Source organism: Copadichromis virginalis, linkage group LG1, assembly GCF_057382275.1.
Source record: "Copadichromis virginalis isolate Kocher_CV1m ecotype Utaka linkage group LG1, C_Virginalis_male_GT1.1, whole genome shotgun sequence".
Taxonomy (NCBI): domain Eukaryota; kingdom Metazoa; phylum Chordata; class Actinopteri; order Cichliformes; family Cichlidae; genus Copadichromis; species Copadichromis virginalis.
Window position 1 is genome coordinate 39,140,481 of NC_140618.1, and position 13,540 is coordinate 39,154,020.

The 13,540-nt window shown below is 39.5% G+C and overlaps 1 protein-coding gene across 1 annotated transcript; it reads left to right on the forward strand.

The window, feature by feature from the left end:
• The first annotated feature begins 512 nt into the window (after nucleotides 1–512).
• Nucleotides 513–6,324, forward strand: LOC146719236 (coiled-coil domain-containing protein 42 like-2-like). Its single transcript, XM_085461939.1, has 7 exons — nucleotides 513–687; nucleotides 779–899; nucleotides 3,735–3,821; nucleotides 3,905–4,096; nucleotides 5,578–5,799; nucleotides 5,897–6,055; nucleotides 6,137–6,324. The coding sequence occupies exons 1-7, from the start codon at nucleotides 650–652 to the stop codon at nucleotides 6,257–6,259; spliced, it is 942 nt and encodes a 313-aa protein (XP_085318065.1). The 5' UTR covers nucleotides 513–649; the 3' UTR covers nucleotides 6,260–6,324.
• Nucleotides 6,325–13,540: the final 7,216 nt, after the last annotated feature.

Genomic DNA, 13,540 nt, shown 5'->3' on the forward strand with positions numbered 1-13,540 from the left:
CCAGTTGTGATAACATTTAATAATCTTCTCCCACTAGAAGTTTATTAAAAGAAAAAGTTTTAGGCCTAATTTTAAAGTTAGTGTCTGAAAACTGAAACAGACATAGGAAATGTTTCTGTAGCAGGGAATTCTGATAGCTGAGGAGTCCCTATCTGTAGGAGGACTCTGGGAAGTGCTCCGTCGGGATAATATGGTGTTAGGATTCCTTTGAGATATTCACATTTTATTAAAATCACTTCAGGAGTTAACATGGAGGCAGTATTGTAAGCAAATTTCCAGTTGTTTTCTGATACAACTGAACAAGCCAGTTAACTGTTTTTTGCTGCTCTGAATTTATATTCGAATATCAGCTGTGAAGGACCTTTTTGCAAACCTCTAACTCAATCATCATTTCATCTTTTCAGTCTTACAGATGTACTCAAAATAAAAAAAGCTCTTTTCACATTTGGTCGAGACGTGTTTCTTCAAACTGAAATGCTGTGAGTTGTGTCTTTACAAGTTCTGGTTGCCATAGAAACAAGGTTGTTAGAGCCTGGAGATGCACACTTTTAGAAAGTTTGAAAACATAATAAGCGAAGAAGAAGAAGAAAAAGATAACATAAGAAAAGTGAACCAATAACTCTTTTTGAAAAGTCTTCAACAGACAGCCATGTCTTCAAGGCCCAGAAGCCAGAAGCAGTTTTCACAGTAAGTTTTTGTGGAGTGTTTCTACTGTTTTTCTCTGTGAAGCCCGATTCGGTAAATGATGTATGCTAATTACTTTTTACTGTTCTTGCAGGAACACGTGTGGTTTGGGGGAAAAGAAGAAAACCCATGATCAGAGTGTTGTCCTGTGTGAAATGCTGAAGGGAGAAAGACAGCTCGCAGGGCTTAAAGCCAAGGATGAGGAAGGCACACAGGTGTGAATTTGTCACTGGCATTTCTGGCAGTTTAAGGTTTATCAGGTAGCCAGTGTTAATGGTCAGTGTTGGGACTAACGCGTTATGAAGTAACGCGTTACAGTAACTACGTTATTATTGTGGTAACGAGCACGGTAACTAGTTATTATGCCAAAATCAGGAACGCGTTACTCGTTACTGGGATTTAGATAGGCTCGTTATTCGTTACTTCATGTGGTGGCTCTCGCGGAGCTTCCACAGATTCAATAACATTAGCAAGTGGTGGAGGCAAGCAGGTGGATGAAGGAAAGGGGAGGCAAGAGGAGGAGAGACCCGAAGCGGCCGCCCGTCCGAGTATCAGGTGAACTGACCTTCAGGTAAGAAGTTATGACCTGCAGTCTATCTGGGTCAGATATAAACCAAGTTTAGTTGGAGTTTATTTTCGTTGTGTTGACTTTTTCGTACTGCGTGCTAGCTAGCATGACGGGGTTTCTATAGAGATTGACAGACCACGTGACTTTCGCGCATTGCATGCCGGGAACTCGTGGCAAAACAATCCAAGTACCGCATCAAATGCAAGCATTTGCAGCACCGCAAAACGTTCATTCTCCGGTTCCAAAACCTTCTTGCTTTTTCTTTGCCCCCCAAAAAAGTTATGTTCTAAACGAAGGAGAACAATGCCGGTCCGTACAAAGACAGACTCGACGAAAAGTCAAAGAAAAGATAAGAGGAAAAAATCAAAGGAGTTAAAGGGTCAGACCCTTACGAGCACACAGAGGGACCAAAGATGTTAGCGTGCTGCCCAACTTTCACCGCGCTCATATTTATAATTATACGGTTCTTGGAGTGAGTGCATACACTCGTGAAGTTTAGTAACTTCAGGTCACTGCAACAAGCCCAGGTACAGTTTACCGACGGATGGGTGCAGGACCTTGAAATGCACCGTGTAGAAAGTAAAGACCATCGTACGTATCATAAGTTTACCAGTCTCACAAATCGTCTTCATAAATACACATTCGTTAACCGTTTATTAATAGGACCTTTGAGCTCAACGGTAATTAATTAGTAGTGGAAATAATTTCTGGTAGCATCACAGAAATGTAGCAGTGACAATAATACTGTATGCTGTAATCGTACTGGACAATTAGTGATAGAAAACAACAGTTTTATCCTGTGAATAAAAGTATATGTTTTTGTCAATGTACCATGGTAATAACAGAAGCGAAACGCAATATTGTGTCAGGACAATTCACTATTTATGCACAATAAACAAAGGAGCATAGCGCGACAATTTCTGTTCAGCGCCAGACTTGCTTGTAACCTATATCACCAATTATGTTATGAAAAATGACGCATTAACTACTACAAAACACTGACCTTCGTGGGAATGCTTGGAGCAGACTAACCTGTGAGCTGGAGTGTTCTGGGACGTTATATTTGATCTTTGAATGGCTGCGATCCAGGCCATCCGTCACGTCTTTGTTACTTCGGAAACATGGCTTGAACAATTTCTCTTCAACGACGTAATCCGATAACAACCGATCTCTTTACCCGTCGGCTTCCCGTGGCTGTCATGCGACCGGCTATTGCAGTTAATAATACAACAGCTTCTTGACATTTTTGTGTTTCTTTTTATCGCTGTATAACTGATTTCAATTGAAAGCCTGCGTGCGCTAGTACCTCTTGCCACGAGTTCCCAGAATCCTTTGTGGTTCTACCCCAGAATGACATCACATTTTCAATCTCTATACAGCTGGGTGGTGCTATGTTACTGATGTTGAACTTTATTTTGTTTATACGGTTAATTATTAGAGTTTCCAACCGTCCTGTAAAAAACGGAATTGTCTCATATTCAGAGAAATTATTACGCGTTTCGTATTGAGGTGAAAAGGAACAATTTGTCCCAGACTTCAGCTACAATGAAAAAGACACAAAGCTGGAGTTATTCTGTGTTTACGCTGCACAGCTGCCTCTTCTTCTCTCATCCTCTCCCCTCCCTCTCCTGTTTCTACTTCAATCATGAAACTGATCAATGATCAGCTGATCTGCTTTTCCCTCTTGTTTATTTATCGTCCGCTTTGCACCAGAAAGAGGAAACCACCGGATGTCACGTTAAACAACAGCAGCACGTTTGATCAGCTGTTGTTAGAATTTATTTAATATTACTTTCTAGTATCAGCTGATGTTTGCTGGAGCCATAAAGCTGGATATGTGGTGGTTTTGTCCCAGTCCAGCCCTGTATGCAGCTCATCTGCAGTCTGGTGTTACCTACATCTTCCTATTCAGAAGGCAGAATTTCCGAGTTCTGAGTACAATCAAAAAGCGCCACGACTGCAGTTTTTGTGTTGGATGTAAAAAGCGCACATGACGCTGTAACGTAGGCTAGAATCATGGCGGTGGTCAACGACGGTCCAGGCGTGGGATTTCTCTGTGTTCCCCGGGCCATCTTGTTGATTTTCACGTTTTGTTGCTTCCTGTTTTATTTTGTTAATCTGTCTCCATCTTGTTTTCTCTTGGTTAGTTTCAGCTGTTTTCCCCAGTGTTTTCATTTCCCCCGATTACCCCAATGTGTAATTAAACCTCTGTTTGCATTTGTTCGTTGCTGCCTTGTACTGTTTACCCGCCTGTGTGGCCTGGCCCTAGTTCAGCTTCACTTGATATCTCTTCAACACAGATGTTTTGGATACGAAGCAGTTGTTTCTTGAGAGTCTGTTGATAGCTTTATGTCCTCAGTTTTAAGCTCTTTTCAAACACACGGTTTCACCATAAGTACCCTTGAGGCCTACTGTCCTGAAAGTCATCACAAGTATTCCCTTAGTAACGTAAACCTTTTCTACTTTGTGTGCATTTCTGTAGGAGCTAAAAAGTTTGAAGGACCAGACAAAGGAGCTGCAGGATGACATTAATAAAATACAGGAGCGCTTTCATGAAGCCTTTGTTGAGGTACTGTAGAAGACCATTTCACACAAGCTGAATTTCAGTTTTATGGTTGGAACGAAACTCAAATTGGACCTGAAACTGTGTAGGATGAAGATGCTGATGATGCTCTGGAGGAAGCGAAGGCAGACAGCAAAGAGTTCATTCAAAAGGAGGCAGAGTTAGAGAGATTAAAGAAAGAGTATGCTGAACTGATGGAGAGGAGAGAGGAGCTACAGCATCAAGTTCAGAGGCACTCAATGTACAAGCACTTCATGGAGCGTGTGCTTAAAATAACAAAGGTACAGTATTTTTATTTCATGCTAACAGTAATCAGTTCATTTAAATAATGTCTTTATTGTCAGTGCGCATATCATGTGTGTATATATATATATTATTTTTTGACTTTTGGATCCAAATCATTTTCACCCCTCAGCTGTTCCAGGCTAATGGTGGGCGGCGTGGACAACTTGGTGAATGTAATAACTTGGCGACAAGTATGAGGAGACATATGATTTTGAAATTCATACCATAGCTGATCTACTACGTCATTTTTTTTTTTACCCTTATCTGTGTTTCTATTGTCCTGAACTGTCTGCCAGAGGACAGACTTTCAAACAAAGTGACCAGGGTGGGATGAACGTCTCATTGTGGTGTTTTAATTTTACTTTAATGTTATTAATGTCCTACTTTGAGGCAATAGGAATTGTCAAAGACTTTACAGGCGAGAGACAGGCATCTGATGATCTTCTGGGTGATGATGAGGACCCTTTAGAGCACTTTCTTCTCTGATGCTGTGCAGCTGTCAAATCTCATACAGATTAAATATGTCAATCTGCACTTTATGGAGCAGCAAGAGAAGGACACCAGTTGTTTTTTAGTTGACTTGGTTCTTTCAGAGGATCCTCGGGACAAGAGCAGGGACATAGAGACTGGCCCCGGTGTGGTAGAGGGTTAGCCCTGATGCTGGGGGAGACGTTGTCCAGTGTATCTGCTCTCCTTGTAGCTGATGGAATTTAGGATTAACTGCTATTAAATCAGCGTGGCTGAAGTCCTTGCTATGATGTGAACAGCCTTAGGATACATCCTGTGACTGTGTGATGCAGATGAACAAGAGCCAAGTTAGCGTCAGCATCTGGTGGAATATACACAGCAGTTATCACAACAGTACCAAACACTGTTTCAGAAATATCTCAGATATCAAATATCAATATTTGACTATTTATCCATCCATCCATTCATGACTCCCATGTTAAAATACCAGCTTTACAGTATTAAAAAGCATACAGTTAGAGTCTGCAGGAAAATGTAGTCCCAGTGCTGTGTTGAGACAAGCACAGGTGAACTATTATCAGTCTAATAGCAGAACCCACAAGCTAAACAAAATACCAAAAGGGGAACACTGGAAGCTAACGAGGAAGAGGAACAAGAAGCAAAAGCAGACAATGAGATGAAAAAATAGGGGAAGACAGAGGGGTGAGTGAAGGAACCGCTGAAAGTCAAAGGGGAAAATGAGACTGGGAAAAGTAAAACTAACAGTAACCATGCAGAACAGGGAATACCGAAATAAAACAGAGCCAATCAAAGGTTGCTTTTTGTATGAAAACGTGTGGGGGAAAACCTGCTGTGTGTCAAACTCCAGCACAGAGAGCACAGAGCACCATCCATAAGTATTGTATCAATTATTAATGATGATAATAATGATGTTAAACAGTGATTCCTCCACCGAAAACACTGAAGATAAAGCTGCAAGCAAAGCTGTGTGTATGTCTGTGTGTTACAGTTTGGGGATACTGAGGCTCTCGCAGACTACACAGAGAGTCTGCTCCATTTTCAAGATCAGTTCTACCAGAAGGAGATGAAGTTGCAGGATGAGGTCGACCAGCAGAAGAAAGCACTGTTAACCCTGCAGGACCAGCACAACTTGGTGGTAATGCAGAAAAACAGTCTGCTGTCTCAGCTCCAGACCGAGCTAGAGAAGACTCAGGCCGAAGCTCTCACATGGGTACCGGACACAATCCTGGATCACATCCCTGCAGCAGAACTAAGGCTAGGTCAAATATACACTGTGAATGGCATTATGTGTTGCTGTCTTCATACAGGAACAAAAGTGGAACCACATTCAGGAAACAGCTGCAAAGAAGACACTACAACTGGGAAAGATTAAGATGGCGATCCTAAACCTCTATGAAATGACAGCAGGTGCCATAGGAGAAAAGGAAGGAGTTGATATGAATGACACAGAGACGCAGCTGAACAAGGTAAACTCGCAGATCAGTTACTGACAAAGAGCTAGAGCAGCAGGAAATGATCAACATAACCGCCTGTTCTTCTTCTTATAGCTGCAGGTGTTCTCTGAGGATGAAAATGACATAGTGAAACAATATGAAGCCAGACTTCATGCAGCCAGTGATGGAAAGAAGCCAAACAAGGACAAAGGGAACACAAAACCCAGAAAAAAATGAACGCATATTCAGTTTCTTGGCATACCGAATCATTTATTACTTCAAATAAAGGTTGAAAATATTGAGGTTTTTGAGCTGTTTTCAAACTGAATATAACTGAATAGTTAATATTTTAGCTAGGACAGGTAACTTCAATAATACCTGAAAACTCAATTCCATGTGCAATCAGCAGCTGATTAGTTACTTTGGAAAGGCTCCTTAGTTTGTCTTCCTGGCTGTATTTATTCAGTTAGCAGTGGTGGAGCATTCGAGTGGAGCTACTGCGACTGGTTTTAATTTATTGTGTGGATGCTTTAAGCATCCACACTATTGAGTTCCTCTTGATACTTCCGTACACTTTTTGGCACTTAACTACTTCCACAATTTTCAGCCGATTTTCACCGTTCAAATTTTAAACTATTCTGCTATTTCTGCTAATGTGTGCTATGTCTTTTTGTATTTTTCACTATTATACTTTTTAAAATATTAAGCTTAATTTGTCCCAATGAAATGAATGGGAAACTTCTGCAATTCTGCTAAAATTTTCTTGTTTTTGAAACTTAACTACTTCCTCATATTTTCACGTAGAACAACCATTCAAACTTTAAAATGTTCTCAAATTATTGGGCTATTCAGGTATAAATCAGCTTTTTCAAATCTTTTACCGTTTTACTTTTATGCCTCTTAAAGTTTTCACTTGCAAAATTGTGATTTTTCACAAAATACATGCATTGTTATGGTTGCTATGCACTTGGCTTCCAGTGTGCCACTGAAGGTTTTGCAGTCTTCTCTTCATGTCCGAACAACTTCTTGCTACTTGCTCAATTTTCACTCAACTTCCACAAATTATACATCAAAACGTAGGTATTTTTGCTGGCTTTCCGAAAATGTCACTATCATTGTTGTGGGATTTATAGAATTTTGGCAAATCTCCTCAGACCAACACAAAGTCGCAAAACTCTCCATAGAAAGTCAATGGAGAGTTTGTTCAAAATCACCGCTTGATTTCTGTAATGAGAGGCATATTCGAATCGTCATATCTCCTTAATGAAGCAAAGTTAAGACATAAGGCTTGTCCCAGTATATCTTCAGACACTCCTGACGCTCACAATTCAAGAATTATTTTCTCACTTATTACCGTTCTGAAATGAGTTGGACTTGTTTGAGGGTAGGAAATTCGTCCGTCGCACAGATTTCTTCAGATTTCAAACTCTGGAAATGAACCACTTTTTTCTCTCGTCATAACTTTTTGTTGGATTTCCACAGAGACCTGAAAATTTCCATGACTGTTCACCAAAGCCTGCTGTCTCTTACGGTGAAAGAATGATATCAATGCTCCAAATAGATTTCGAGTTACAAAGCGTTGTTTGAGGGCAAGTCAAGGCAGTTTTTGCTTCACTCTACTCAGTTATGGTGCATTACAAGTCAAATATCTTTAATAATTCATATTTTAATGATAAATTGTTAACACTGGAAGATTCCCCCATCTCTTCTGAACAAAACGGTGTAAGAATGACCGCTCTAGCCCCTACGGTTAGGAAATTATGGTCATTTGTTTGAGGGGAGTCGTCACTATGAGAAATAGACTGCAATAATCCTGTGCCTCTCTGTGCTGCCTGTGTAAACAGATGCACCTGTTTTGGCGGGAAAACGTAAACAGCCACTCTGATTGGTGGATTCAAATTCAGCAGCTCCCAGGCTGACCTAGAAACTTACTTCTCTCTCCCTGTGTGTGTGTGTGTGTGTGTGTGTGTGTGTGTGTGTGTGTGTGTGTGTGTGTGTGTGTGTGTGTGTGTGTGTGTGCGTGTGAGAGAGAGAGAGAGAAAGGCTTTTAATGGGATGATCTCATTCTAAGATTTAAATTCAATATATTTAGACTGGTTGACTGAATTGGATCTTGTGTGTGTGTCTCTCTGTGCATGTGTGTTTCCTTCTGTGTACATATTTCTGATTGTGTGGCTGTTATATATTTTTTTTTGCTGATTTTTTTCATTTAACAAGTATATTTGAGGGACTCTCAGCATGTTCAGCATTTTTTCAGCTGTCCATTTTGCTTTTCCAATTTTTCTGTTTAACTTATTACTATTGTGCTAAATCAAACTATTTCTGCTATTTTATAAGATTTGTGCTTAATATACTATTTCTGCTTTTAATAGGATTTGTGCTTAATATAGTATTTCTGCTTTTTATAGGATTTGTGCTTAATATACTATTTCTGCTTTTTATAGGATTTGTGCTTAATATAGTATTTCTGCTAAATGTAGTATTTATGCTTAACCCTTTAAGACCTACCATAGAACCAAGTCCGCCAGAGCTTATATTATATTTTTACATGCTGTGGAGCCATTTTTGGGAGCATTTCAAGTTGCTATACATCAATACAACCATTATAGCCCAGATTTTAATAATATGTATTCATTAAGTGCATAGTAATTACATAAATTGCAAAAAAGTGCAATAAACTACAAAAAAATTGAAAATCGTTTTTGATTTTTTAACATATATTTGTAGTTAGAGAAATTTAAGAGTCTTATCCCTCAAAACTGTAAATACAAAAAAGTTGCACAAAATACTTTCCCACCACAGGAAATTTATTTTGAGTGTCTTCATAGTTTTATTTTTGAAATACACCAATTTTTATACACTGCAGGAAAAATGAAAATAAATATTATACTGCAAATTTGCAAAAAAGCAGCATATGCATCAAAATAAACTATTTCCAGCAGTGCAATATGAGTCCTAAGAATCCCAGAAACGACACAGAAAGTCATAAAGTCAAAGATAACTTTTAAAAAGAGCAGTATAGGCCCTGAGGCCCTGATCGCAAAAAAGACTACATTTCCGCGAAAATGACGTCACTTCCGGTTTCGGGCAGGTAATGGCGGAAATGCAAAAGTTCGCGCTGACGTCTATTCCAACGTAGGAAGTGTTTTGAACAGCTGATCAGATCGGTAAAGCGTGTTTCTGGAATATTATGTTTTTGTTCCTGCAAGCGCTTTTTATGCAGTTTTTGCAAAGCTTTATGTGGAAGGAAACCGTGACCTAGGACAAGCTGATGGCATCAGATGTAAGTGCAACTCCTCCGGTTTCATATGCAAAAAAAATTTTTGCGCTAGCTTACGTGGTTGCAGTGCTACTGGGATTTAAAAATAGTTACGCATAACAGAGCGTTCCCGCTCCGATCGGCTCTAAAGGGTTAATCATACTATTTCTATATATTTCTGCCAGGCAGCCAATCCTCTGTGCGAACTCAGACACATATCACATATCAGGGCCTGCACGGCTTCCCAGCCAGCCAATCATGTCTGAGGTCTTCCGTTTCCTCTCTCGTCATATCTCAGCGACGGTTGTACAAAGAGCAATGAAAATCGCAGTCAAAGTACACCAAAGTCCGCTGATTCACCCAGCACAAGAAATATGCCTCTAGTCCACCTAGTTTTTGAGTTACACAACGTTTTGTAACTCCAAAAAACGGCGTTTTTCGCCTCTCACCGCGATCTAATTCTGACTCCTCATCACCCTGTTTTTCAAGACGGCTCCTCTCTTTCCCAGTGGCGCAGTTGGTAATGACAAGGGTCTGCAAGCCAAAGATCGTGGGTTCGATTCCACCTTGGTCAACATGTTTTTTTCCCTACAAATTAATACACTGTCACAGACCAGTAATTCATATTCATCATTTATTACAATTCTGCAAACTGTTATGATTTTACCAGCTTTTCTAATATGGACCTCACATTCTTAACACTCCATGGCACAAATACTCTTCCCTTTAGGCTCTGTGTATGTGTGTGTGTATCAATATTTCTCCCATTTTAAAGTATTACTCCTCTATAATTGTATTTCTGTTAAATCAAAGTACTTTTACTACATCTTAGTACTTCTGCTCAATCATAGTATTTCTGCTAAATCATAGTATTTCTGCTACTTTTTGGTACTTGTGCTAAATACAGTATTTCTGCTAAATCATACTATTTCTACTATATTATATTTTTCTTTCTAAATATAGCATTTCTGCTATATAATTGTATTTATGCTATGTTATAATATTTGTGCTAAACCAGAGTATTTGTGCTGAAACATAGTATTTCTGCCAAATGATAGTATTTCTGTCAAATTATAGTATTTGTGCTAAAACATAGTATTAATTTAAAATTACAATATTCATAGTTCATCACAGTGTCTCTGGTAAATCACAATATTTCTGCTAAGTTCTGCTATGCTATTGTATTTCTGCCAAGTATTATGTTTCCTCTAAGATATTGCAGTTCTGCTAAGTTATTACATTTTAGCAAACTTCTTTTGCTTCTGCAAAGTTTTTACAATTTCTGCAACTTTTCAGCTTTTTCAGCTAGTTTTTGCAGACAGCTTCAGCTTAAAGCATCCACACTGCATTTTCGCAGGAAATGCAAATTTTTCTAGTTTATTTTGTTTTTCAATCCAGTGCCTGTTTTATTAAACAGTAGAATCAGGACATATATGTGAACCCAGCTGTCATCCTTAGTAGGCTGACACCTCAGACACACACTCCACGTCTTAATGTTACAGTATTTAGGATGTGCACTCTCAGTGACATTAAAAGGAGGCAAAACCTCATTATGTAGTCCTCATAATAAAGCAACTTGAGGCAATTGTAGTTGTGAAGTGGCATTGCATACATATACATACATATACATACAATACTGTATATCCAGAAAGCCTACATGCAGATGGTTTTGGGTGTCCACGTGACTGTTATGCAAATCATTGAAAACACAGAGGACAACACTGCCACCCTGTGGACATCAAAGAGTATTTTATTTACTCAGTGAACGAGCCCATTTATTTTCTTGGGCTGGTTAGATGTGCTTCTAATTAATAGTTAGGTAGAAGCATGTTGGATATTTGCTGAGGTTGTTGCATCTCTTAATCACAAGATGTTTACTCAGAATGCAGCAAAGCTCACACACAAAGGCACAGCCATGTGAATACAGTCCAGTGCAGTTGTGAGTAACACATCAGTGTAGATGTCTGTTGAACTAATAAAAATGTGACATGAGATTGTTTTTGGTGTCATTTCTAAAGCTCCCTGTCAGCAGAACTACACAAAAACCAAGAACAAAAATCAATGAACTCAGCTGAGAGGTGGAGCATGTGCAAAAGAAGAAGCTGCTACATTTTGGTGCTGGTGGACATTTGTGACATGGCTTTGGCCTTACTGGCCTTAAAGATTCCTTCTTGTCTGCTGCTGTTGTTTCATTAACAACCTCAGATATTTACAACACATATTTGATTTTGCTCTCAGAGTGAACACAAAGCACCAAAGACTCATTCAAGAACAGGAAAGAATGAATGAAAACCTGATTCTGTGTCATATAGCAGAAACTCAGTGCCACTAGGGATACAAACGTGTTCAAGGTAACCTGCTGAAGAAAAACACAAGCATCGGTATGAGAAAGAAGAGTGATTTAAGTGACTTTGAGTGTGAAACTGCTGATCTACTGAGTTTTTCCACATGACCTCTGTAGGGTTTACAGAGAATGATCTGAGAATGAGGAAATATCCAGTGAGCAGCAGTTCTCTGGGTGAAAACGGCTTTTTGATGCCAGAGGTCAAAGGAGAGGGCTCGGCTGCATCAAGCTGATAAGAAGGCAACAGTAACTCAGAAATGCCTCTGTACATCCAAGCTATGCAGAAGAGCATCTCTGAACACATTGAACCTTGAAACGGATGGGCTACAGCAGCCAGAGACCATATCTGGTGCCACTCCTTTCAGTTAAGGACAGGAAACCCAGGCTACAGCTCTCAGGGGCTCAGCAGAATATTGCAAAAACATTGCCTGGTCTGAGGAGTCCTGATGTCTGCTGTGACATTTATGGCAGGGCCAGAATTTAGTGTAAACAGCGTGACTCCTTCCTGCTGCTCCTGGTGTAATGATGGACATTTTCTTGACATAATTTGGATCTCTTAGTACCACTGAGCACAGCTTACCTGAGTATCGTTGCTGACTGTGTCCATCCCTTTATGACCAAGAAGGGTACACTTAGCTCTTAGCATAACCCCACTCAGTATGTCCGGTGCTGTATGAGTAAAACTCTCTGGACTCGAGATGGGTAGAGCTCAGGCGTGGTTTATTCCCCTTTTGTGGGTCTCTGCAATAACATGGGACATGAGTAACCATGGGTTTCCAGCAACAGGATTCCGCCCAAACTATCAAGAGAAGTTTCAAATTATTAGACACGACAGTCTCCTCTAGCTGTTAGCCGCTAGCTCAGCGTGTCCATTTTTCCTACCGTCTAACCCATTAATTTCAAAACAAGATCATAAAACTGAAATCTACTCAGATGCTACTGTATGGGCAGTTCATGCTGTTAATGCACTGCCATGTTAACCTCAATGAGGATTTTCAAATATGTTTTAAACTCATGTTCAGTCAGGGCGGACTGAGGAAGAACTTACCACAGCAAAAGCTTCATTGCCACTAACGGGATAAGATTAGGGAAAACCAGTTTACCAGTAGCAGACTTTTAAAATCGAATCTTTCAAAATAAACCCATGGTTGCGATCCCAAGTTTAACAGGAATTTAACCACGACAAAACCATGTTCATTCTTTTACATCATTACATTAGCAAGTACAACCTTCAGGTGGAGACCCAAACGCATGATTTGTGTAACTGTGTATTTAGGCTGTATGTGTGATGATGTTCGTGCAACGTTTAAATGAGATTGGTCCACGTGTTGGGGAGGAGAGAGGGTACATATGCAACAAGAATATTATTTTTATTATTAATATTTTATATTGTATTTTTATTAGTACATTTCCAAAACTTTCAATTCCAGTTGAGAAAAATTAAAAACGGACATTTTAATAATTTCTCTGCTTGACGTCGCTCTTCAGCATATCAATGAACAGCATCAACACACTGCTCTAAATGTTTCTGTCCGGTCAGGCACTAAAACTATCCAGTCATGAAGCTTCAGGAACAAACAAATCAAACCAGTTAGATACGGCCCGAGTGAATCCGAGTGAGTCTGTCTTGCGTTTCTGTGCAGGGTAGCCAATCAGATGTTAGGTATCATCTGATGATGAGCAATAAAAAATATTATTTATTAATTATTTTATGATGCAGATGCAGGCACCATCAAATAATTATGTTAAGTTAAATTAATTATGCATTTAATATTTTTATTTTAATTAATTAATAATATGTATTTATTGTTTATGTATTTCCAACTTGACTAGATCAATGACACTTTTGATGAACTGCACGCAGTTATTTCATTCTGGCACTCTCGGCGCTCCATACCTCTCTGGCTCCATCCCT